We start from the raw sequence: 27,967 nt of genomic DNA, 5'->3' as shown, positions 1-27,967 counted from the left end.
ATGGAGATAACTTTCCTCTTCAATACTTTTTCTAGGATTATGTGTGTCGTGTTGCCCTTAATAAAATGAATGGAATTTATCCTGTGCTGAACTTACTAAACTCTGAATATCCTGTCATCCAACAATTGGCACTGCAAACCCTAATAACCGTCTCCAGTGATGCAGGGAGCAGAAAGGCACTGTTTCAGAATGAAGGTCATGAAACACTTCTGCAGGTTCTTGATACACCGGTAATAAAATCTATACAGTAAATAGTGTCTTCATAAATGTATTCAGTGTTTGATCCAACTATTAACCACATGATTCATGAATGAAAGTAGTCTCAGTTCTTTCTTGTTCAACTTGGAAATCATTTCGTAGACATTACCATAATGAACAATATGCCAATATTAATATATACAGTATCCTGAAGAAGGGTTGCTGGACCCAAAATGTTGACTCTATTTTCTTTCCACAGATGCTGCCAGAGTTGCTGAGTTTCTCCAGCAATTTCTGTTTGTGATACAATATTAAATGCCATTGAAATTAGTATACTTTGTTATATAGCATCAATATCAATTATATCTATGTCCTATACAGTATATATGTATGATATACGTGTCCTATACAGTTAACAGTTATATATCCTTTATATGTCTTACCAATTACTGTTGGTTCAAAATTATTTTCCAAAAAGTTTTCCTTCTCCTACTCAAACAAAACAATATGTTCATTTTGATTCACTTTCCATTGTTGGAAATGGTAGTGCTATTTCAACACCACATTTGAAAGTCATTTAGCAATGCGAGGTTAACTTGAAGTGTGCTGGCTTAACTTCTTTTTTTTGTAAACAATTGAATCAAATCAAAAATCCATTTAATTTTCTTAGATTTCCAAGGAAAATCAGTTTGCAAGGGCCAGCAAAATAAGTGAAGCAGGTAGAGGGATCCTGCAGTCAGGAACAGAGGAGCCTCAGCTCTTGACCTTGTCCAACAGGTACAAGGTACTTGCTCCCTGTGTGGATGAGGGAAAGGGCTGCAGGCCAACTGACCACTGCACCATAGTACGGGAGGCCATTCAAAAGGGGGAGCAAAAAGACACGTGGTAGTTGTAGGGGATTCTATAATTAGGGGGATAGATAGTATCCTTTGTAAGCAGGATTGAGAGTCCCGCATGGTGTGTTGCCTGCCTGGTGCCAGGGTAAAGGATATCTCCGACCGGCTTGAAAGGATATTGGAACGGGAGGGGGAGGATCCAGATGTTGTGGTCCATGCCGGAACAAACAACATAGGCAAGACTAGGAAAGAGGACCCGTTTAGAGATTGTCAAGAGCTAGGAACCAAATTAAAGAGCAGGTCCTCAAGGGTTATAATCTCCGGATTACTGCCCGAGCCACGTGCTAATTGGCATAAGGGACATGAGAATAAGGGAGGTAAACACATGGCTAAAAGAGTGGTGCGGGAAAGAGGGATTCCTTTTCATGGGGCACTGGCATCAGTATTGGAACAGGAGGGATCTGTACCGTTGGGACGGTCTCTACCTGAATCGAGCTGGGACCAATGTTCTAGTGAAAAGGATAAATAGGCTGATCAACAGGACTTCAAACTAGAAAGTGGGGGGGAAGGGAATAGTGAAATTTGCCCCAGTGGGAAACAAAGCAGCAGGTTAACATCTGTAGTGGTGGATTCAACTACGTGGAAAAATATGAAAGAAATGACAGGGAAGGAGAACTCAGGAGAGGTTATTAAAGTCTCCAGCACAGATACAAATAGGACAGAGTGTTTGGAAAGGGCTAGCAATCAAACACTGGAAAAACAAATGAAAATGAGAAGAGGGAGGGTTAATACAGGACTGAAGGTGTTATATCTGAATGCACGCAGTATAAGGAATAAGGTAAATGAGCTTGTGGCGCAGATTGAAACTAGCAGGTATGACGTGGTAGGCATCACGGAGACGTGGCTGCAAGGGGATCAGTATTGGGAACTGCATATCCAAGGATATACATCCTATCGAAAAAATAGGCAGGTGGGCCGAGGGGGGTGGGGTTGCCTTATTAATGAGAAATGAAATTAAATCAAAAGGAAGAAACAAAGTAGGGTCAGATGGTGTAGAATCTGTGTGGGTAGAATTGAGAAACCGCAAAGGTAAAAAAACCATAGTTAGAGTTGTGTACACAACTCCAAACAGTAGTCAGGAGCTGGGGCGCAAGATACACCAGGAGATAGAAAAGATGTGTAAGAAAGGCAAAGTCACAGTGATCATGGGGGATTTCAATATGCAGGTGGACTGGGAAAATCATGTTGGTAGTGGATTGCAGGAAAAGGAGTTTGTGGAATGTCGATGAGATGGCTTTTTGGAGCAGCTTTTTTGGAGCCCACAAGGAAACAGGCAATACTGGATTTAGTGGGGTGGAGGGACGTTTCGGGCCTAGAATACTGGATTTAGTGTTGTGCAATGAGGCAGACTTGATAAGGGAGCTTAAGGTAAAGGAACCCTTAGGAGGCAGTGATCATAAGATGATAGAATTTACTCTGCAATTTGAGAGGGAGAAGATAGAATCAGAGGTAACGGTATTACAGCTGAATAGAGGTGACTACAGAGGTATGAGGGAGGAGCTGGGCAGAATTGACTGGAAGAGGAGCTACCAGGAAAGACTGTGGAACAGCAATGGAAGGAGTTTCTGGGAGTAATTCAGGAGACGCAGCAGAAATTCATCCCTAGGAAAAACAAGCATGGTACAGGGAGGATGAAGCAACCGTGGCTAACTGAGAAAGTCAGGGATAGCATGAAAGCAAAAGAGAAAGCATATAATCTGGTGAAGGGCAGTGGGAAATCAGAGAACTGGGAAGCTAACAAAGACCAACAGAGTGCAACAAAAAAAGAAATAAGGAGGCAGAAGATTAAATATGAGGGTAAGCTAGCCAGTAATATAAATGAAGACTGTAGGAGTTTCTTTAGATATACAAAGGGCAAAAGAGAGGTCAAAGTGGACACTGGACTACTGGAAAATGACGGTGGAGAGATGGTAGTGGGGAACAAGGAAATGGCTGAGGAACTCAATAATTACTTCGCGTCAGTCTTCATGGTGGAAGACATGAGTAATCTCCCAAAAATTCAAGAGAGTCAGGGGGCAGAGCTGAGTATGGTGACCATCATCAAGGAAAAGGTGCTAGTAAAACTGATTGGCCTGAAGGTGGATAAATCACCTAGACCAGATGGACTACACCCCAGAGTTCTAAAGGAGATAGCTGAAGAGATAGTGGAAGCGTTAGTGGTGATCTTTCAGGAATCGCTAGATTCAGGGAGAGTCCCAGAGGACTAGAAAATCACTAACGTGACACTCCTGTTTAAAAAGGAAGTAACTGAAAATTATAGACCGATTAGCCTAACCTCGGTCTTGGGTAAGATTTTGGAGTCCATTGCAAAGGATGAGATTTCCGAATATTTGGAGTGTATGGTAAAGTAGGGCAAACTCAGCATGGTTTCATCATGGGGAGGTCATGCCTGACAAATCTGCTAGAATTCTTTGAGGAAGTAATCAGCAGGGTAGACCAAGGACAGCCAATGGATGTTATCTACCTGAACTTCAAGAAGGCCTTTGACAAGGTACCGCACAGGAGGCTGCTGAGTAAGATAAGGGCCCACGGTGATAGAGGCAAGGTGCTAGCATGGATAGAAGATTGGCTGTCTGGCAGAAAGCACAGAGTGAGGATAAAGGGGTCTTTCTCAGGATGGCAGCCGGTGACAAGTGGTGTTCTGCAAGGGTCAGTGCTGGGACCACAACTTTTCACTTTGTACATTAATGATCTAGATGAAGGAACCGTGGGCATTCTGGCTAAGTTTGCAGGCGATACAAAGATAGATGGAGGGACAGGTAGTATTGAGGAGGTGGCAAGGCTGCAGAAGGATTTGGACAGGTTAGGAGAGTGGGCAAATAAGTGGCAGATGGAGTACAACGTGGGAAAGTGTGAGGTCATGCACGTTGGTAAGAAGAATAAAAGTATGGACTGTTTTCTAAATGGGGAGAAAATTCAGAAATCTGAAGTGCAAAGAGTCTTGGGAGTTCTAGTCCAGGATTCTCTCAAGGTAAACCTGCAGGTTGAGTCAGTAGTCAGGAAGGCAAATGCAATGTTGGCATTTATTTTGAGAGGACTTGAATATAAAAGTTGGGATGTACTACTGAGGCTTTATAAGACTCTGGTCAGGCCACATTTGGAGTATTGTGTGCAGTTTTGGGCCCCATATCTCAGGAAGGATGTACTGGCCCTGGAGCGGTTCAGAGGACGTTCACGAGAATGGTCCCAGGAATGGAAAGCTTAACGTATGAAGAACGTTTGAGGACTCTGGGACTATACTCATTGGAATTTAGAAGGATGAGGGGGGATCTAATTGAAGTTCCAGAATACTGAATGTCCTGGACAGAGTGGATGTTGGGAAGATGCTTCCATTGGTAGGAAAGTCTAGGACCCGAGGCACAGCCTTAGAGTAAAGGGAAAACCTTTTAGAACAGAGTTAAGGAGAAACTTCTTCAGCCAGAGCGTGAGGAATCTATGGAATTCACTGCCACAGAAGGCTGTGGAGGCCAGGTCATTGAGTACATTTAAGACTGAGCTGGATAAGTTCTTGATTATCAAGGGGATCAAGGGTTACAGGGAGAATGTGGGAGAATTGGGTTGAGGAACTTATCAGCCATGATTGAATGGCAGAGCAGACTCGATGGGCTGAATGGCCAAATTTCTGCTCCTGTGTCAAAGAACAAAGAACAAAAAACAAAGAAAATTACAGCACAGGAACAGCCCCTTCGGCCCTCCAAGCCTGCGCCGATCCAGATCCTCTACCTAAACCTGTCGCCTATTTTCCAAGGATCTGTATCCCTCTGCTCCCTGCCCATTCATGTATCTGTCTAGATACATCTTAAATGACGCTATTGTGCCCGCCTCTACCACCTCCACTGGCAGCGCATTCCAGGCACCCACCACCCTCTGCATAAAGAACTTTCCACGCGTATCTCCCTTCAACTTTTCCCCTCTGACCTTGAAATCATGACCCCTAGTAATTGAGACCCCCACTCTGGGAAAAAGCTTCTTGCTATCCACCCTGTCTATACGTCTCATGATTTTGTAGACCTCAATCAGGTCCCCCCTCAACCTCCGTCTTTCTAATGTAAATAATCCTAATCTACTCAACCTCTCTTCATAGCTAGCGCCCTCCATACCAGGCAACATCCTGGTGAACCTCCTCTGCACCCTCTCCAAAGCATCCACATCCTTTTGGTAATGTGGCGACCAGAACTGTACGCAGCATTCCAAATGTGGTCGAACCAAAGTCCTATACAACTGTAACATGACCTGCCAACTCTTGTACTCAATACGCCGTCCGATGAATGAAAGCATGCTGTATGCCTTCTTGACCACTCTATCGACCTGCGTTACCACCTTCAGGGTACAGTGGACCTGAACACCCAGATCTCTCTGTGCATCAATTTTCCCCAGGGCTTTTCCATTTACCGTATAGTTCGCTCTTGAATTGGATCTTCCAAAACGCATCACCTCGCATTTGCCTGGATTGAACTCCATCTGCCATTTCTCCGCCCAACTCTCCAATCTATCTATATTCTGCTGCATTCTCCGACAGTCCCCTTCACTATCTGCTACTCCACCAATCTTAGTGTCATCTGCAAACTTGCTAATCAGACCATCTATACCTTTCTCCAGATCATTTATGTATACCACAAACAACAGTGGTCCCAACACGGATCCCTGTGGAACACCACTGGTCACAGTTCTCCATTTTGAGAAATTCCCTTCCACTACAACTCTCTGTCTCCTGTTGCCCAGCCAGTTCTCTATCCATCTAGCTAGTACACCCTGGACCCCATGCGACTTCACTTTCTCCATCAGCCTACCATGGGGAACCTTATCAAACGCCTTACTGAAGTCCATGTATATGACATCCACAGCCCTTCCCTCATCTACCGACTTTGTCACTTCCTCAAAGAATTCTATCAAGTTGCTAAGACATGACCTTCCCTGCACAAAACCATGCTATCTATCACTAATAAGCCCATTTTCTTCCAAATGTAAAAAGATCCTATCCCTCAGTATCTTCTCCAGCAGCTTCCCCACCACTGACGTCAGGCTCACCGGTCTATAATTACCTGGATTATCCTTGCTACCCTTCTTAAACAAGGGGACAACATTAGCAATTCTCCAGTCCTCCGGGACCTCACCCGTGCTCAAGGATGCTGCAAAGATATCTGTTAAGGCCCCAGTTATTTCCTTTCTCGCTTCCCTTAGTAACCTGGGATAGATCCTATCTGGACCTGGGGACTTGTCCATCCTAATGCCTTTTAGAATACCCAACACTTACCCCCTCCTTATGCCGACTTGACCTAGAGTAATCAAACATCTATCCCTAACCTCAACATCCATCATGTCCCTCTCCTCAGTGAATACTGATGCAAAGTACTCATTAAAAATCACACTCATTTTCCCTGACTCCTCGCATAACTTCCCTCCTTTGTCCTTGAGTGGGCCAACCCTTTCTCTAGTTACCCTCTTGCTCCTTATATATGAATAAAAGGCTTTGGGATTTTCCTTAACCCTGTTTGCTAAAGATATTTCATGACCCCTTTTAGCTCTCTTAATTCCTCGTTTCAGATTGGTCCTACTTTCCCGATATTCTTCCAAAGCTTCGTCTGTTTTCAGTCGCCTAGACCTTATGTATGCTTCCTTTTTCCTCTTTGCTAGTCTCACAATTTCACATGGTTCCCTAATCTTGCCCTTTCTATCCCTCATTTTCACAGGGACATGTCTGTCCTGCACTCGAATCAACCTCTCTTTAAAAGCCTCCCACATATCAAATGTGGATTTACCCTGAAACAGCTGCTCCCAATCCACATTCCCCAGCTCCTGTCGAATTTTGCTATAGTTGGCCTTCCCCCAATTCAGCACTCTTCCTTTCGGACCACTCTCGTCTTTGTCCATCAGTATTCTAAAACTTACGGAATTGTGATCACTATTCCCAAAGTAATCCCCTACTGAAACTTCAACCACCTGGCCAGGCTCATTCCCCAACACCAGGTCCAATATGGCCCCTTCCCAAGTTGGACTATTTACATACTGCTCTGGAAAACCCTCCTGGATGCTCCTTACAAATTCTGCTCCCTCTAAACCCCTAACACTAAGTGAATCCCAGTCAATGTTGGGAAAATTAAAATCTCCCATCACCACCACCCTGTTGCTCCTGCATCTTTCCATAATCTGTCTACATATTTGTGCCTCTATCTCACGCTTGCTGTTGGGAGGCCTGTAGTACAGTCCCAACATTGTTACCGCACCCTTCCTATTTCTGAGCTCTGCCCATATTGCCTCATTGCTCGAGTCCTCCATAGTGCCCTCCTTCAGCACAGCTGTGATATCCTCTTTGACAAGTAATGCTACTCCTCCACCCCTTTTACCTCCCTCTCTATCCCACCTGAAGCATCTATATCCTGGGATATTTAGTTGCCAATCTTGCCCTTCCCTCAACCAAGTCTCAGTAATAGCAACAACATCATACTCCCAGGTATTAATCCAAGCCCTAAGTTCATCTGCCTTACCTACGACACTTCTCACATTAAAACAAATGCACCTCAGACCACCTGTCCTTTTGCGTTCATCATCTGCTCTCTGCCTACTCTTCCCCTTAGTCACACTGACTTAATTATCTTGTTCCTTACAGGCATAGTTACTACCTCCTTACTATCCACTAACCTTCTCATTTGGTTCCCAACCCCCTGCCACATTAGCTTAAACCCTCCCCAACAGCATTAACAAAAGCAGCCCCTAGGACATCGGTTCCAGTCCTGCCCAGGTGTCGACAGGTGTCGTATGGTCTTATGGTCTTATTAAAATAGTGTCTCACTGAAATTTTAGTGGTATTACCCCTTTCAGAGACACTTGATTTGGATAATTAGGGTTAGGTGCATATGAGTCTGTAATTAAATTGTACCCAACTTGGATTTTTTTTTGTCACACGGATGGTTGCACAATTCAGATGAAGCATGTGCTCATAGTTCAACGGCCAACTTTAAAATCGGGTTTTTTTTTCAACTTACTGTGGTATACACCAGTTTATTGGTCAATTTCTATGACCAGTGGATAGGAGTGTAAAATCATGTCATGCAATTAAAATTTACTTCCAGTTACAGGTAATTATTATCTCTGCTGGAGTTTGCTTTGCTTGATTCAATGAAATTTAATATTTGTTATTCTGAACCAAAGACATTTATGAAAGAAATTTTTGACAATTTATTATTGATAATGTTATATGATGATAAGAATTTTTAACAGTGGTTAATACTGATTGGATATTTTATTTATATGTGATTGCGATTTTTTTTCTTCTAGGAATTTAGTGATCTTCATGCAGATGTATTGCATGTCCTGGCGAACTGTCTGGAAGAGGCACAAAATGTTACGATTATCCGTGAATCAGGAGCTTTGGAAAAGTTTTTGTTATTTCTAGCTACATCCTCGTTTCCTGAAGCACAGAGGCATGCAACTAATGCAATAACAAGATCAGCTCGTAACAGTATGTTAGAACTTAATTTTACCAAATTTATTTAAAGTGAATTATTACCAATATGAAATTTTTATAAGTTGTAATTTACTTCTAAAACTTAAAGACTAAGACAATTCCTAAAACTCAAGTAAATATAATACAATTAATTCTACTTTGCTTATATGCATATTATAGTACAGTATATTTTTGTATGAAAATTAAATAATGCTATGTAGTAGAATCACTTACGGTGTTAGTCCACAACGTAACAGTTCTTCTAGAATCATTTACTCCGGGAGAGGGAATAAACAACTGCTAACTGCAGAATTGAAACTGAATTGCCATATGAAAGGACATCGGAAAATTAGGAAAAGGTGTACCCCATTGACTGCCTTGAGTCTGCCCCCTTATTCAAATTACTCACGGGTGACCTGTACTCCATTCCATATTCTTTCATACCCTTACCAAAAACATTCTATTGACAATCTGGATGAAGGATGAGAGCATTGTTGTTTAGTTTGCAGATGGCATAAAGATAGCTGGAGGGTTAGGTAGTGTTGAAGTGGCAGAGGGGCAGCAGTTGGACTTGGACATGCCAGGAGAGTGAGCAAACAAGTTGCAGATGGAATACAATGTGGGGAAGTGTGAGGTTATGCCCTTGGGTGGGAAGAATAGAGGTGTAGACTATTTTCTGAGCTAGTTTTCAGAAATCTGAAGCACAAAGGGACTTAGGAGTTCTAGTTCAGGAATTAATAAAGAGGTTCATTTGCCAGTTAGGAAGGCATGTGCAATGTTGGCATTCATTTCAAGAGGACTAGAATACAAGAGCAGAGATGTATTGCTGAGACTGTGGTCAGACTGCATTTGGAATATTGTGAGCAGTTTTGGGCCCCATATCTAAGGAAAGATGTGCTGATGTTGGAGAGTTCCACAGGAGGTTTACAAGAATGATCCTGGGGATGAAATGATTGTCATATGAGGAATGGTTGAGGACTCTGGGTCTGTACTGAATGGAGTTTAGAATGAGGGGGGATCTCATTGAAACTTGCCGAATATTGAAGGGCCTGAATAGAGTGGATGTTGAGAAGATGTTTCCACTAATAGGAAAGAGTGGGGCCTAAGGGCACAGCATCATAGTGAAGGGATAAGCGTTTAGAACTGAGATGAGGAGGAATTTCTTCAGCCTAAGGGTTGTTAATCTGTGGAACTCATTGCCACAGAAAGCTGTGGAGGCCAATTCATTGAATAACGACAGAAATAGATAGGTTCTGGATTAACAAAGGGATCAAAGGTTATGAGGAGAAGGCAGGGGAATGTCGTTGAGAAACATATCGGCCATGATCAAATGGTGGAACATTTTGATGAGCTAAATGGCCTACTCCTGCTCCTACATCTCATGGTCTTATGGTCTATATCTATTTGGAAAGTTCAGACTATCCCAGTACCAAAACCTTTTGAGTAAAAATATCCCACATTTCTACTACTATTTTTATATGGAAAGGTTCCTTATTTTCTTTTGAATAGCTAGCTCTACGTTTAAATTTATGTACCTTTCTTTTTGATTCTTCCACCAAGAAATTATTTCTCTGTGTCTACCCTGTCAATTCCATTTAACATTTTAAATTACTCAATTGGATCATTCCGTAGTCTTCTACATTCAAGAGAATATGAGCAATCAGTCCTCCACATTGACCATTTAAGTCTGGTATTGTTCTGTGTTAGCTATCTCTTTCTCTTTATTAGAAATAAAGAAGAGTATTGGTAATTATGTGCTGTTGCTGCTGACATTTATTCAATTAAAGGAGAATATTACTGCTGAAGAAAGAATTTTTAAAATTGGATGCAAACATGTTTTAACAGTCTTTTACGGTTGTTTCCAAACCTGGATACAAGGTCATCAATTCTTCATGCTGACTGTTCTCAATCTATGTTAACTCCACATCATAACTTAATTCAACCACAGGTTCAGAGTTTAACTGTAACCTTCTCATATTCTTCTCCATATCCCCAATTTATCTCAACTAATCTTTTCCATGCTGATGTAACCTGAATTCCCACTGCAGACATTCACATGCACATTTTAGCTGAACCTATTACTTATATCTCCCTCTTTTTCTGTTGAGCCCTTATCACTTGCCTACTACTTGTTATTCAGTCATGTCACTTTAGCTTTTACCATTTCAGACACTTTTATCCCACTCATAACTAAGGTCTCATAGCCTGCAAGGATATCAGCTTTTAAAGGTGATATGTGCAATGAAAACAACCTCCCTCTCAACGTTGGCAAAACTAAAGAACTGATCATTGACTTCAGAAAGAAAGGAGAATATGCCCTTATCTACATCAACGGAACTGAAGTTGAGAGGATGGAGAGTGTCAAGTTCCTTGGAGTGACAATAACCGACAACCTGTCCTGGACTTCCCACGTAGATGCAACAGTCAAGGAGGCACAACAATGCCTCTTCTCAGGCGGCTCAGGAAATTTGGCATGTCCATAAGGATACTTGTACAGATGCACCATTGAAAGCATACTGTCTGGGCACATAACGGCCTGGTATGGCAACTGCTCTGCCAAGGACCGTAAGAAACTACAGGAGGTGGTGTGCACAGCCCAGACAATCACGGAAGCCAACCTCCCATCCATGGACTCCATTTAGAACATAGAGCATAGAACAGTACAGCACAGTACAGGCCCTTTGGCCCACGATGTTGTGCCGAACTTTTACCCTAATCCTAAGGTCTATCTAACCTCCACCCCTACCTTATACTATCATCCATATGTCTATCTAATAGCTGCTTAAATGCCCCTAATGAAGCCAACTCCACTACCCTCTCCGGCAATGCATTCCACACCCCAACCACTCTCTGAGTAAAGAACCTACCTCTGACGTCTCCCCTATATCTACCTCCACTCACTTTAAGACTATGCCCCCTCATAATAGCTACCTCCACCCTAGGAAAAAGTCTCTGGCTGTCCACTCTATCTATACCTCTGATCATTTTGTACACCTCTATCAAGTCACCTCTCATCCTTCGTCGTTCTAAAGAGAAAAGCCCTAGCTCTCTCAACCTTTCTTTGTAAGACCTTCCCTCCATTCCAGGCAACATCCTGGTAAATCTCCTCTGCACCTTTTCCAACGCTTCCACATCTTTCCTCTAATGAGGCGACCAGAACTGGACACAATACCCCAGATGTGGCCGAACCAGGCTTTTGTATAGCTGGAGCATAACTTCACGGCTCTTGAACTCAATCCCTCTATTAATGAAAGCTAACACACCATAAGCCTTCTTAACGACTCTATCCACCTGGGTGGCAGCTTTCAGGGAACTGTGGACATGATCCCTGAGATCCCTCTGCTCCTCCACACTGCCAAGAATCCTTTCGTTAGCCCTGTATTCTGCTTTCAAGTTTGTCCTTCTAAAATGAATCACCTCACACTTTTCAGGGTTAAACTCCATCTGCCACTTCTCAGCCCAGCTCTGCATCCTATCAATGTCCCTTTGTATCCTAGAACAGCCCTCCACACTGTCCACAACGCGACCCACCTTCGTATCGTCCGCGAACTTACTAATCCACCCTTCCACTCCTTCATCCGAATCACTTACAAAAATCACAAAAAGAAGAGGACCCAGAACAGATCCTTGTGGTACACCACTCGTATCTGAGCACCATGTTGAATATTTTCCGTCTTCTAAGGGTCAGCCAATTCTGAATCCAATCTGCCACATTTCCCCCTATCCCATGCCTCTTTACCTTCTGCATGAGCCTACCATGGGGAACCTTATCAAACGCCTTACTTAAATCCATGTATATCACATCCACTGCTCTACCTTCATCCACGTGTTTGGCCACCTCTTCAAAGAATTCAAAAGAATTTGATACAATTCAATTCACAATATACACGGTTCACTGCCACGAAAGGCTGCCAACATCATCAAAGACCCATTGCACCCCAGTAATGATCTCCTATAACCTCTTCCATCAGGTAGAACCTGAAATCATGCACGAGCAGGTTCTGGAACAGCTTCTTCCAGGCCGTTATTAGACTGATGAATGGACTCTCTCTAGCCTCAAATAATGCTGTTCTTGCTAACATTGATCTCGCTTCGCGCACATTCTGTGCAATGTAACCTGTATTCCTCTGACTAAATTTTTTTGATCTGTGCATCCTTGTTTACTATGATCCGCCTGTACTGCTCGTAAACTGTACTTCGGTACACATGACAATCAATTAATCAATCAATCAATATAGTCTTATCAAGGTGAAATATCCTCACTAGCAATTGCTCATCTTGCCAACCACTTTTCTGAATCATTTGACCCGCAAAGTGCCAATCTTGTGGACTCTGCAGTGGATCAAAAAAAACTGTCCATCTTTGCGTTCACTTTTGAATTAAGTCATTGCTATTGAAGATCTAATTTCAAATGAAATTCCATTATTTCAGAAGAGAGGGAAGGAAAATTTAGGTAACTACAGGCTGATCAATTTAGCAAGAGCTGTGGACAACAAATGTGAGTTGATTAGAGTAAACATGAACTGATTAAAGAGAGCGTATATGGATCTGTGAAGAGTAGATCATGTCTGACTAGTTAGATATTTTAAGATCATCGGGAAATTAAATAGAGGTATGTCTATAAGTAAGCTATTCATGTGGACTTTTCAATGGTGTTTGATAATATCATATCTCCCAAAGAAAACAATATTTATAAATTTGAAAGAGCATGTAATTGGAGATAACTAATGTGACAATAATTATTAATTGGTTGGGAGATTGGAGGCTGTGAATAGGAATAAAGGAAAGTCTCAGAAATTTGAACAACAGATTAAGCAAACCATTTTACAGTCCTACTATGTAAAGGTGTTGCTGGTGGTACTTTCCACCATGAGGGTGCTGCTGCAATTTCAAACAGATGTTCTCTTACAACTCAATTGAACAACGTTGTGTATGAGTTTTAGTGCTGATGTGATGGCAGATACACAGCTTGTAATTGTTAACAATTGGTGATTGAATCTAACAACATGTTCCTCTAACTGTTTGTAACAGGCAGAGTACTGTACACTAAACCTAAAAGGAACCATCCATTGTTAGATATGCATCTGCAATTGGGAAGCCCTTGCTGAACAATCCTAAGCATGCTAATATTTACCCTAACAACAAATTTAATAAATTATGTCTGCTAGAAACAATATATTTTCGAATTCAGGGACAGATACGCTACAAACAAAAGGACTAGATTCAAGCTTTGCACTTAGTAAATAATTATCTAGAAGCTTGAGTAGCTTATAGTTCTCCATTGCTTTCTGTATGGCAAAGCCTCATCTAGTTATAGTCTACTTGCTAACCAAGGAAAACACCTCCTCTATAGTCTAATTTATTGTGAGTGTTTAAAATTTGACATTCTTGCATTCATCCTGTGCAAGCATGATGAAAAGCTTTGGCAATATGTCTTTCTTTCCAGTAATAGTAAAGGGCAAGTTCTGTGGTTAGTAGGATATGACAGGTGGAGTTTGGGATGAATCAGCACTATTAGATCAAGTTAATGCCTTGAATAATGGAATAGAGAATTGCTTATCCAAGTTAATTTAGAAGGCACAATAAGTTATGTGGATGAGCTCAAGATTTTGTAAACCTCCGCAGATAGACTAAATGGGCCAAATTTTCAACTGTGGGATTGGCAAGCCGGCCATTGTTTCAGTTGTGGGTAACGTTCCCTCCAAACTGCACGGCTGCATGCATATGCAGTGACTCTGAAGTTCTATGCATAGCAATCAGTGGTGCCAAAAGCAGCTTTGAGGAGGGATGTAATCACTGGGAATCCTTTGGAAAGGCAAGTGATTGCTATAACTGGGCCTGCTGCCACTATGTGCTATTTTTGGAGGGAGTGAATGTTTAATGTGGTTCATAGGGCACCAATGAAATGGACTGTTTTGCTGTTGATTGTGTGGAGCTTCTTGAGTATTATTTGAATCATCAGGCAGGTGAAAATGATTCCATCACCCTCCTGACATACATCATGTTGATACTGAGCAGATCTGGGTCATTTAGAGGTGAGTTACTCGTCACATAATTCCCAGCTTCTGACCTGCTCTTGAAATCGCAGCATTCAAACAACTGGTGCAATTAAGTTTCTGGTCAATGTTAACTCCCAGAGTGTTACTGTGGGCTTTCAGTACCACTGATGCTATTGAATGTTAAAGAGAAATGCTGATTTTTATTTTCCCTGTTTGGAGATGATCATTGCCTTGGCACTTCTGTACATGGCACTTGTTACTTCCCATTATCAGCCCAAGCCTGAATGTTGTTCAGGTGAAGCTGCATGTAGGCACGGTCTGCTTTGATGTCCAAGGAGTTGCAAACATTGCTGAATACTGCAATTCTCAAAGGATTTCCCCACCTGTGATAGTTTTATGGGGGGAGGGGAGCACTGATGAAGAAGTTGAAGATAATTGAAGCTAATTCTGAGAAATCCCAACAGCAATGTCTTGGGGCTCAGATGGTTAGCCTCCCATAATCACAACCATTTTCGTTTGTGTTTGGGGGGCTGGCCTAATCAATGGGGAATTTCCCCTCAGTTTCCAAATTAAGAATTGCATTACTACATAGATTTCCAGCAAGATTAATAGGCAATATTATCAAACTTTCCCTAATGTGGGCATGTTGCAGTTTAGTTAGGTCATCTAAAATAGAGGGTCATAGAGCAAAATCTGTGCTTCAAGAGCATCTTTACTTTCTTCGGATTGCTCCTTTAGATTTTGAGTTTGGCAAATAATAACGTTGGAAATACCACGTGACTATATAAACTCCCCAAGGACCACTTCCTGCAAAACACATTTCACAAGCAATCCTGTGAAGTAGTAACTGCTTTGAAAGTTGGGCCCCATGGTTTCCTGTCCTCTACAAATAACAGGTCTTTATAAGTGTTGTATTGCTTGGCAACAAGCCTGTAAGATCCGAACTGCAAATGCAATAATAATAGTTTTAACCTACAATTTTCAGAATTATGGATATTTGGGAGTTATTGTCAATAATTTACTCAAGCAATCCACATGACATTAAAAATGGTAGGCTGTAGCTAAATGACCTCCCTCTGTGCTGTTTTATTCTATCATTCGATTTTTCAGGTTTGCAATACAGCCTTGAAATCACTCTGGAGCATGTGATTTCTGTAGATGTATGTTTCCATTTTATGGATGATTTCAGTTTGCTTTGGCTAGTCATTGCCTTATTACAGATGCTGGTTTTGTTGTGTTAGTGATCACAGTGAACTTTGGCTGACTGTGTTTGTGTCACTATAAGTCTTCAAGAAAAATAAGAAATTCTAGCCAATATGGAGACAGTTGCCTGCTTTTACTTGAAGAACACTCCTCTAAATTCAAGACATGTACATCACGTGAAATATATTTTATTTTCCTTAATTAACTTATGTAAAGTTGATTGAATCTTGTTGATAGTAACAATATGTGGTCTTTTGCAAAGTGTGCAGAAATTTCAAACCGAAGCATGGAAGGTTGTAGACATAAAAAAAGTTAGTGAAGGTATGGTAGGTTGAAATTTACTGGATTGCTCAGCAAATTTGCTATGGATTTTATTAACTTTTCAACAAGCCAAAAGATGTGAATACCTTATGTGTGGGTGAATTAAAAGTGATGTATGGTATATTAAGATTAAGATGTTATTCTCAAAGTTTTCAGCATTTTATATGTTTTATTTACTCAGTCATTTTTTCATTTCATCTATTATACTAAGATTTTTTTTTATTTTTTGAAACTTCACATTGGTTTCTTTCTCAATAATATAAGGTGAAACCAGAAACATTTTCCATCAGGAAGGTTTGGAAAAAGTATTGGTGATGCTTTTAGGAATCAATAACGATGCAGTCAAAATAGCTGCCTGTGAAGCTGTGTCAGTTATGTGTGCATCTGACTCTAGCAAAGAGGCTTTCAGAACAGAAGGTAAGCATGAATGATTTAATATCATTCTTTAGTTAAATTTTCATTCCGTGAATAGCAAACATTTAATAGCCAACTAGATGATACAAAGTTGAAAATAGATTTCTAATATATTTTTTGCAGAAGCTATTTTTCAGATAGTTCCACTGCTAACAAGTGACAATGTGGAAATGAGAGAAGCTGCTGCATTAGCTCTAGCAAATTTAACAACTGCTAATTCCAGCAATGCCAGGTAACATTCATTATTAATCCTATGCTTACTATGCACTTGAGTTTATTTTGTAGATTTTGCTCTGTAAATTTTCTGTTCGTTGGAAGAGGAATATTGGTGATAACTTACTGAAAGCATTTGATATGGTGTCACAGGTCAGGTTGGTTAGCAAATTAGAAATGTTTGGGATTGATGGGTCCTTGGCAGCATGGATTAAAAGTTGGCTAAAAGGTAGGAAATGGAGGTTAGATATGGATGGCTCTTCTCAGATGGGTTTGAATTGAAAGCGTTTTTCCCAGGGACCAGTGTTGGGGCTCTTGCATTTTTCTAATTTATATAAACAATTTGGAGATAGATGTTGAAGGCAAAACCTCTACACTTGCAGAAGATACTAAGCTAGGGAGAATAGTGAATTGTGAGGATGAGGCCGAGTGACTACAAAGGGACATTGACAAAATGGCCAAAAGGCAGACTCCTGGCAGATGAATTTCAATGCAGAGAAATGTGAGGTAGTGCATTTTGGAAGAAGAAATATGGAGTCAATACAGACACAATGGTACAACTTTGAAGGAGTACAGGAGCAGAGGGACATTAGGGTTCATGTGCATGATTCTCTAAAGATGGCCAGGAAATTTGAAATAGTTCGTAAGAAGGCTTATAGGCTCTGTGTGTTTGTAAATAGGAGCATACAGTATAAAAACAAGGAAGTGATGTTATATCTTTACAAACAATTGGTCAAACCACATTTAGAGTATTGTGTTTAGTTCTGAGCACCTAATTTAAAGGACAAATATTAAAACCCTGGAGAACGTGCAAAGGCAATTTACTAGAATGATGCCAGGAATGAGGGTATTTAGATACACAGAAAGATTAGGGAAATTGAGCTTATTCTCCTTAGAGCAGAGAAAGTTTAGAAGTGACCTTATTGAGCTGTTCATAATTTTGAACAATTATGACACTGTGAAGAAGGATATTTCATTTCCACTGATTGATATGTCAGTAACTAGGGGGTCATAATTTCAAGATTGTCAGCACGAGAGCTAGCAGTGAAATGAGGAGAAACTTCTTTACTCAGAAAGTTGTTACGATTCGAAATATGGTGCCTGGCAGAGTGGTGGAGGCAGATTCCACCTCATCCAAGACTTTCAATTCCCTTGCCCCTCACACCTCATCTTCACCATAGACATCCAGTTCCTATACACTTGTATCCCCCATGCAGATGGCCTAAAAGCCCCCTGCTTCTTCCTCTCCCGCAGGCCCAACCAGTGCCCCTTCACTGACACCCTCATCTGCTTAACGGAACTTGTCTTTACCCTCAACACTTTTCCTTCAACTCCTCCCACATCCTACAAACTAAAGGTGTGGCTATAGGCACCTGTATGGGTCCGAGCTATGCCTGCCTCTTCGTAGGATACATGGAACAGTCCCTCTTCCACTGTTACACTGGCACCATCCCTCACCTCTTTCTCTGCTACATTGATGACCGTATTCGCGCTGTCTTGTGCTCCTATGAGGAGCTTGAACAGTTCACCAACTTTACCAATACCTTTCACCCCAACCTCAAATTCACCTGGACCATCTCCGATACCTCCCTCCCCTTCCTGTACATCTCTGTCTCCATCTCCAGTAACCGTCTCAGCACCAACATCCATTTCAAACTCACCGACTCCCATAGCTACCCTGACTACACCTCTTCTCACCCACCCTCCTGCAAGAATGTGATCCCTTACTCCCAATTCCTCCGCCTCTGCCGCATCTGCTCCCAAGATGGAACATTGAACTCCCTGACATCCCAGATGTCCTCCTATTTCAAGGTCCGCAACCTCCCCCCTCCATTGATCCATAATGCCCTCTACCCCATCTCTTGCATTTCCGACACTTCTGCCCTCAAACCCCCTCCCCCAACAAAAATAAGGACAGAGTCTCCCTGGTCCTCACATACCACCCCACCAACCTCCGCATCCAGCACATCGTTCTCCGCCACTTCTGCCACCTACAATCCAACCCCACCACCAAAGAGATATTTCCCTCCCCACCCCTATCCGCCTTTTGTAGGGACCGCTCACTCTGCAACTTCCTCTTCCGCTCCACATTCCCCATCAACCCCACTGGCTCCACCACACCCGGCACCTTTCCCTGCAACCGCAGGAGATGCTACACCTGCCCCTACACCTCACCCCTCACCTCCATTCAAGGCTCAAGACAAACTTTCCAAATCCGACCGTGGGTTCACCTGTACACCCTCCAACCTGGTCTACTATATCTGTTGCTCCCGATGTGGTCTCCTGTACATTGGTGAGACTAAGTTCAGACTTGGGGACTGATTCGCGGAACATCTGTGCTCTGTATGCTATAATCAACAACACCTTTCGGTTGCCAGCCATTTCAACTTCTCCTCCCACTCCCTTGCCGACATGTCCACCCTGGGCCTCCTTGAGGGCAATGAAGCCACAGGCAAACTGGAGGAACAACATCTCATATTCCATCTTGGGAGCCTACAACCCGATGGCCTGAACATAGAATTCACCAGTTTCAAAATCTCCCCACCCCTGGCCTCATCCCATGTGCAACCCTCCCTCTCATCCTCACCTCCTTTACCTGAGACGACCTGTCCACCTTCTTTCCCACCTATCCGCCCACCCCTCCCACTGACCAATCCCCACTACCCCCTACCTGTATCCACCTATCACCATCCGACCTGCCTTCCCCCAGCCCCACCCCTCCTCTCTCTATTTATTTCCCAGATCCCTTTCCCCTCCTGATGAAGGGTCCTGACTTGAAATGTCAACTTTCCTGCTCCTCTGATGCTGCCTGACTGCTGTGTTCCTCCAGCTCCACACTATATTGAGGTGAATTCAATATGACCTTTCAAAAGAGAGTTGGATATGTATTTAAAAATGATGAATTTAGAAGGCTGAGGAGAATAGGACAAGCTAGGTAGCTCTTCCAGGAGTCTGGTACAGACATGATGGGTCAAATGACCTCATTCTGTACTGTAAAAACAATGAATTCTATGAATCTATAAGTAATGGAACCATTACCCATTTTGCAACATCAAAGTTTGTACTCTGTAAATGTCAATCTACAAAATATTTAATCTATCTGAAATTCTTTTGTCTGCAGTTATTTGTTGAAGAAGATTTAAAGGAAAAAAGCATTTTATTTAAGAATGCACATCATAATTTCAATGCCACAATGTTAACATGAATTAAGATAAAATGCAAAGTAAGGATTGAAAGCCCTAAACTGGAAGAGATTAGAGAAGTAGAATTCTAATGAGAGGTGGAGATAAGAATTTGGGCTAGATCTGCTGAGGTTCTACTCTGAGTTTGAAGTGCCATGTGAATTTCAGTGATGGAAAGGCACATTTTCTGCCTGTCTCCACATCGGAGTTTCTGAGCTACTGTCCAAATTTTGCCTATTTCCCCCATTTTAAATTGTGATTGGGATTTTTGTTGATTTACAAAGAGAACTTCTTTGGAATATGACTTCTTTTTCACCAAGCCATGTTGGCTTTGCCTGATTACTGTCATTTTTGAAGTACAAAGAACAAAGAAAATTACAGCACGGGAACAGGCCCTTTGGCCCCCCCCAAGCCTCCACCGACATGCTGCCCGTCACAAGTAAAACACCCTACCCTTCCGGGGACCGTATCCCTCTATTCCCATCCTATTCATGTATTTGTCAAGACGCCCTTTAAAAGTCACTATCCTATCTGCTTCCACTACCTCCCCTGTTGACCTTGCTTAGACATCAAAAATCGATCCCAGTGGTGGACAGTTATGTTTAATTAAATGCCCTGTGGCTGCTTTAAGAGCTAAAAAAAATGACTTCTATTTTCTCTTAGACTAGCAGAATGGTTATGGGGTGCACTGCCATCTGCTGGTAGACTAGTAAAACTGCCTTAGTGCCTTTACAGAAAAAGATACCTGCCTAGGTCAAATTAATAATCTTATCTGCATAATTTGAGATATGATATGTGGCTTTATGTGCAGAAACACACACAGATGTCTTGCTGTGCTGCACTAGTGTTACCACAGCAAAACTCCAGACTTTCAGTTTCTAAAGTTCTAACCACAGTGGGCTAACAGAAACCCTAATCACAACTGCAGAAGAATATTTTCCATTACATCAGTATGAATTCCTTCATTTATGGCTCCAGTTGCTGTTGTATATGTGTTATGAAAAAATTGTACTTTGAGTCTATGTCCATGCAGTGCAATGTTTAAAGTCCCCAAACTTAGTCAACAGCTTAAATTTAAATTTTGCTTCCAAAAGTGAAAGGACAATGTACTGAACTCCTTCACTTGTAAACAACTTTGTTAATGTACTTCATACTATTTAAAAATGTAAGAATCCTATGCATGGTTTGAGATTTCAGGTGAGACTCAGAACTGCTGTGCAATTCAAAGAATAGTAAAACAGACAAAGGTTGATTCATGTATAAACATAATTCGGCTATTCAGCACCTTGAGCTTGTTCCAACAATGAGTTACATTGTGACTGATTAATACCTTGGGTGGAATCTTGTCTTTTTAAGACAAAGTGTGGCTTTGAGCCTAAAAGTAGGAGGTCCTTGCATTCACAGCTGGATTGGACTGCGTGATGAAGGTATATTTCATTATCATTTTGGGAATTTGGATTTTAAAGTTGAGGTAAATAGGTTTTCGGTTTTAGTTCTGTGAAGATTCCTTTTTTTAAAGAAGTCAGAAAGTTATCTCTGAACAGTGAATTCAAATGTGATTTCCAAGAAAGCATGCGACTGAAGCTAATTTTTAAAAATTCATTCATGGTACGTGTTTATTGCTGACTAGGCCAGTATTTTTTGTCTATCCCTAAGTGTCCAGAGGGCAGTTAAAAGTGAACCATATTGCTGTGAGTTTGGAGTCACGTGTAGGCCAGATTAGGTAAGAATACCAGATTTCCAGCTCTAAAGTATATTATTAAATTAGGTGGGTTTGTTTTTACAACAACTGGCAATGTTACATCATCATCAGAAAGCTGACCTTTGAAAAAACGTAATTCAAATTTCACCATTTGCCATGATGAGAGATTTGAACGAATTTCCCCCAGAACATTAGCCAGGGGCTCTGGATTACTAGCCCAGTTTCACCGAGATAAGTACATGAGAAATTAATTGCTGAATGGTTAAAAAATTGAGTTTTATGAGTTATGGACAAACAGATAGTCAGGACATCTAATAGGTTTTGTTCAGAAGAAAGCAATTCATACCAGCAAAAGAGCAATGAGTTTATGGAAGTCTTCAGGCTGGAAGAAGTTTTTAATTTTTTTTATCAGTTAACGGAGAAGGGCTGAATTTCTCTTATGTCTTCTCTAAAGTCAAAGAATTTGTTAATTTGTGTGTGTGCGCGTGTGTTGAATAAGACATTTAAAGTCAAGAAAGGATGACATGGTTGATTGTCCATAAAAGATATTACTGGCAAAAAGGTTTGAATTTTTATTTTTTCTGTTTATCTTAAGATTGTTCTAAACTGTCATTTTTTTCATTCATGTAATGAACTTGTTCTTTTGTTAAATAACATTGACAGCCTCATGTAAATACTTCCGGTGACTAATCACCACAATAACCAGCTATAAATATTAAACTAATAACATGTCTAGCCAGATTTCACTGTGGAATCTGACTTGTCCAGTATTATCACTAACTGGGATCATAACAGCTGTTTCATGATAATGTTCTTCTTAGCTAATATGCATGTGTAGTAGACTGCCATATCTTAATAGTAGAAACTTCTGAAACCCACTGGGACCTCCTGGGCTGTAACCTCCAGACACCTTTCAAAGGCACCCAGACACCACTTCACAAAATAGGAGTGATTGTCAACCTGTGTTGATTATCCTCACTTACTATGGAGTTGTCTGAGACAGAAAGTGCCCATGCTTCAGTGACAACTTCCTAGATGTTCTTATGCAGGCTGTCTGGGAGAGACGGGTTGTACTATTTCTGTGGAATGGCAGCAGGTGGTCTACACAACTGACAAGGGCAGCCTGGACTGAGTTCACTATGGAGAGCAGTGCCTGCTCAAGAGAACGTGGCTCCAATGCCAGAAAAGATGAATGATCTGCTGTGCTCCACCAGAGTAAATGTCAGTGTCTACTCAATACTTCATGCCTTTATAAGTCTGAGTTAGCATTGTAAGTTTGCTACTGCAGAGGACTGTTATTGCAGAAGATTGGGCACCAGGCATTTCTATCAGATACCTCATGGATACTATATAATAATCAGTTAACTAGAGCTACTATTGTTGCACTACCTACACCATGGATGGTCCTGGCTGTCACACATTGGATCACATTCACAGTTAAAACATAAAAGGAGCTACAATGCTTAGCTGTTCAGACACCATCATGTCACTGACATTTCATCAGAACTACGAGAATTTACACATCTGATGAACTTTCACCAAAATGTCGCATGGGACAAGGGCACAACCTTAAAAAGTGGCTTTGTTCGGATCAGCCCAGAGATACCACAGGCACAGCCATCATGATTTATTTACTTTCACTTACTGTAACTCTTTGACAAAACAGAAGCACCATTACAAGTTACAGCATTATGTTAAATAAAAACCGAAAGAACTGCGGATGCTGTGAATCAGGAACAAAAACAAAGTTGCTGGCAAAGCTCAGCAGCTCTGGCAACATCTGTGAAGGAAAAAACAGAGTTAACGTTTCGGGTCCGGTGACCCTTCCTCAGAACTGTTCTGAGAAGGATCACTGGACCCAAAACGTTAACTGTTTTTTCCTTCACAAGTGATGCCAGTCCTGCTGAGCTTTTCCAGCAACTTTTTGTACAGCATTATGGTGTTACAGGTAATGTATTAGCATGGATAGAGGATCGGTTAACTAACAGAAAGGTGATCAATGAGTGTTATTTCTGATTGGAGATCAGTGGCTAGTGGTGTGCACCAGGGGTCAGATGATTTGGAGTTGGGGACCAAGTATAGTGTATCAAAGTTCGCAGATGACATTAAGATGAGTGGTAGAGTAAAGTGTGTAGAGGACACTGAAAGCCTGCAAAGGGATATAGATAGGTTAAGTGAGTGGACCAGGGTCTGGCAGTTGGAGTATGTGAGGTCATCCATTTTGGTAGGAATAACAGCAAAATGGACTATTATTTAAATGGTGAAAAAATGCAGTATGCTGCTGTGCAGAGAGATCTGGGTGTCCTTGTGCATGAATCACAAAAAAAATGGTTTGTGGGTGCAGTAGATAATTAGGAATGCAAATGGAATATTGTCCTTCATTGCTGAAGGGATGGAGTTTAAAAGTAGGGAGGTTATGCTGCAGGTGTATAGAGTGCTGGTGAGGCCACACCTGGAGTATTATGTATTTTTGATCTTGAGAAAGGATGTACTGGCACTGGAGAGGGTACAGAGAAAGTTCACCAGGTTGATTCCAGAGTTGAGAGGATTGGCTTATGAGGAAAGGCTGCATAGTCTAGAATTATATTTATTGGGAGTTTAGAAGAATGAAGGGGGGATCATATGGAAGCATATAAAATTATGAAGGGAATAGATAAGATAGAAACAGGGAGGTTGTTTCCACTGGTGGGTGAAACTAGAACTAGGGGGCAGAGCCTCAAAATAAGGGGGAGAAGATTTGGGACTGAGTTGAGGAGGAACTTCTTCTCCCAAAGGGTTGTGAATCTGGAATTCCCTGCCCAATGAAGCAGTTGAAGTTAACTCATTGAATGTTTTTAAGAAAAAGTTAGTTAGATTTTTGAACAGTAAAGAAATTAAGGATTAGGGTGAGCAGGTGGGTCAGTGGAGCTGAGTCCACAAAAAGATTAGCCATGATCTTATTGAACGGTGGAGCAGGCATAAGGGGCCAGATGGCCTACTCCTGCTTCTATTGCTTATGTTCATATGTTCATTCATTCAGGACCCCGAATCCTCAGATGCCTTAAATCATATTCTTCTTACCTGTACAAAAACAGACATTTGCAGCTCTGAGGATTGACATCTCAATTTTTATCTTTGAATACAAGTAATATTGTCTTGATGTGCCTGTCCTTCTGCAAGAGAAGAACGTACACATTAAGTATCAATGTGCTCAGACGGAGTTGGGGTGGATATGCCTGTCTTAGTGACCTTATAGAAATTTATAAAATCATGAGGGCATGGCTGGGCTGAATAGTCTAGGTCTTTTCCCAAGGGTAGGGGAGTCCAAAACTAGAGGGCACAGGTTTAAGGTGAGAGGGAAAAGGTTTAAAAGGGAGCTAAGGGGCAACGTTTTCATGCAGAGGGTGGTACGTGTATGGAATGAACTGCCAGAGGAGTGGTGGAGGCTGGTATGATTACAACATTTAAAAGGCATTTGGATGGATGTATGAATAAGAAGAATTTAGAGGGATATGGGTCAAATGCTGATAAATGGGACTAGATTTATCTTGGATATCTGGTCAGCATGAACAAGTTGGTCTGAAGGGTCTGTTTCTGTGCTGTAGGACTCTACAATTCTAAGACTCCAAGGGGTAACCCCTGGGGCATGTCTAATGACCCCAGTGCATAATCCCCAAGTTGATTCTGGGCAGCAGTACAATGCTGCCTATGCATTTACTAGGACCATAATTGAACAGACAATGGTTTCCTGAAGATGTGCTTCCATTGCCTGGACGACTCAACAGGAGCACTGGGGTCATTAGACATGCCTCTGGGGGTACACCTTATTCCCTCATGAGCAAACCCTTTGAAAGAGTCAACATTTGTGGTACATGGCAGTTGTGCAGAATGTAAGCATCATGATACCATCCTGGATAGTGAGTGAAAACTTGTAGAAATTGTTCTGTATGGTCGCAAACAAGCCGGATTTGAGGGAGTGAAATCTCTTCCTGTTCAGCAATCAGGCTGGAGGATGAAATGGAGTAATAAGTGCCACATGTGTGTAGTCGATGGCGCCTTATATTTGAGGGAACCCAGAAAAGCCTGAAATGTGAATCTTGGGCAGCTTGGCTTTCTGTGACATGGATTGACTGCACAAATTGATTGAGAGGTACCGCACAAGTTCCCTGGATAAACCCTGAATGGAGTTGATGGTGAGGAGGTTCAGTTCTCTTGTCTTCAGCACAACAGGCATGGTGTTTTCCCCCACATGTGTGGCTGCAGATCTTTCTACAGGATATGGAAGATGTGGGTGATGGCATCCCTAGTCATGCAAAAATGCCTGCAGTATTAGCATTCACTCATCTGTAGGTAGCTGTGCAGCCTTCGGTAAATCCTCTTGCAGTACATTGCTCAGCAACGCTGAAGACCCGAATTCCCCACTTCAAGCTCAGTTCAGCTGGAGCCCCATAAGCCTTGGATCTCAGATGGAATTGACACTGAGTATACCTTCATCTTCTCCTCTTCTTTCTCTGTAGATGGACTAAATTTAATTCAACTGTTGGGTTTAGCTGAAGTAAGATGCTGTAAACAAATACAGGAGAGGTTTGGTTTCCTTTTGAGAATTTACCAAAGTAAGCCTAACCTTTAGGCCCTTATCTGGCCACCCTCATTTTAAATGACCCATGATTGCTTACCCTCTTCCTCATTCAGCCATATGTAAGGAATTTGCAGCCTTGAGCATTATAGTGCATTTCATGCATGTGGAATGTAGCTCACTCTGACTCTTAGTGGCCTTCATTATCCCCTGTCTTGTGATCAACAGCATTTATTACAGCTTTCTCCTTGTATACATGAGATTGAAGATACCCAGACCAGTGAATAGTCCTACACGGCTTCACGTAGGTCAACTCTCTCACCACGACGATCAATGTTGTTCAATGTCAGTTGTCCTTTAGCTCAATATTGTATGCATTTTATGCAACCTGGTTTTGATGTTGATGTTATAAGTAACTAGACCCTGTTAACCTCTTTGCTGCATCAAGTGCTTCATTTCAGTATACAGTCCTTAACTGAGTGCTCAATGTGTTTTATTTTGGTTTGGTTTTGCTTCACACAAATTTTGTGTTTTAAGCTCTTCAGAAACTCTCACAACCAGACCTCAGGCCCCTCCTTTTTTATTTTAACCATATTTACCCAAATGAAGAAAGAATGTTGCATGTAAATTTTTCTTTGGATTCCTCCAACCTGAATACTGTCACTAAAATCTACACTTTCTCTACATCATTGTAGAACATCTTCTTTCTTCTGACATCCCATCTGACATATTTCAGTCTCCCCTGTAATTCATGATTCCCCTTCACCTTCCTTTGTTTCCCCCAGAGCCAACACTCAGCCACATCCCCATGCCCACCCTTAGCCTTACACAGCCCCTTACTTAATTTACCAGCTTCATCACCCTCACCAGTATACTTATGATCCCATTGTGCTCCTCAGTCTGTCTCTCCCACTGCTCCCTAGGAGTAATTGTCCAATGAGAGTACAAGGACATAGGAATGTAGGAACAGGAGTAGGCCATTCAGCCCGTTGAACTTGTTCTGGCTCAGCCAATAGAGAATATAAGTATCTCTACTAGACTTAGGAGAAATGAAATTCATTGAGCCGAGTGATTGTTTCTCAACCCTTCTCTTTCTTATGAATATTAAATTTGTACTCAATATATGTTTTCAAGAAGGCTGCTTACATTTTAAGTTTATTTTGAAAATGATTTTTTTAACTGTGTTCATTAATGAATTAGCATTTTTCCAGCAAAGCATGCTTCAGTGATGTATATCGTAGAATCCCTACAGTGTGGAAGCAGGCCCTTTGGCCCGACAAGTCCACACCAAACCTCAGAGCATCCCACCCAGACCCATCCCCCTATAGCCCACCTAATTTACACATCCGTGAACACCAAGAGCAATTTGGAATGGCCACATCTTTGGACTGTGGGCGGAAACGGGAGCACCCGGAGGAAACCCATGCAGACATGGGGAGAATGTGCAAACTCCACACAGACAATCGCCCAAGGGTGGAATCAAACCCAAGTCCCTGGTGCTGTGAGGTAGCAGTGCTGACTACAGTACTGAAAGAGGTGGAGCTTTTAATTCAATGAAATGAAAGACAACGATACAATATATTCACATTGGGGATAGGAAACTGATGTTTTGCTGAACCCATGGAACACCTATACAGATCAGAGAAATCCTGTAAATACATGATATTTTCACAACAATGAGATATATAAATAAAAATTTAATTGAGATGTATAAGAAGGTAACATTCCGCCGCCCCCCGCCCCCCCAGCAATAACTTGTACTTGTATGAGACAACAAGGTGTAGAGCTGGATGAACACAGCAGGCCAAGCAGCATCAGAGGAGCAGGAAAGCTGACGTTT

The 27,967-nt window shown here is 41.7% G+C and overlaps 1 protein-coding gene across 1 annotated transcript in view; it reads left to right on the top strand.

The window, feature by feature from the left end:
* Positions 1 to 27,967, top strand: part of armc3 (armadillo repeat containing 3) — a 149,603-nt gene that overhangs the window by 56,491 nt on the left and 65,145 nt on the right. The window contains exons 7-10 of the mRNA XM_048606892.1: positions 36 to 230; positions 8,370 to 8,553; positions 16,326 to 16,478; positions 16,599 to 16,707. Of these exons, the coding sequence (XP_048462849.1) occupies positions 36 to 230; positions 8,370 to 8,553; positions 16,326 to 16,478; positions 16,599 to 16,707 (641 nt within the window). The remainder of the gene's footprint in view (positions 1 to 35; positions 231 to 8,369; positions 8,554 to 16,325; positions 16,479 to 16,598; positions 16,708 to 27,967) is intronic.

The sequence above is a fragment of the Rhincodon typus genome, chromosome 2 (assembly GCF_021869965.1).
Source record: "Rhincodon typus isolate 14 chromosome 2, sRhiTyp1.1, whole genome shotgun sequence".
NCBI lineage: Eukaryota > Metazoa > Chordata > Chondrichthyes > Orectolobiformes > Rhincodontidae > Rhincodon > Rhincodon typus.
This window is presented reverse-complemented; position numbering and strand designations above follow the sequence as displayed.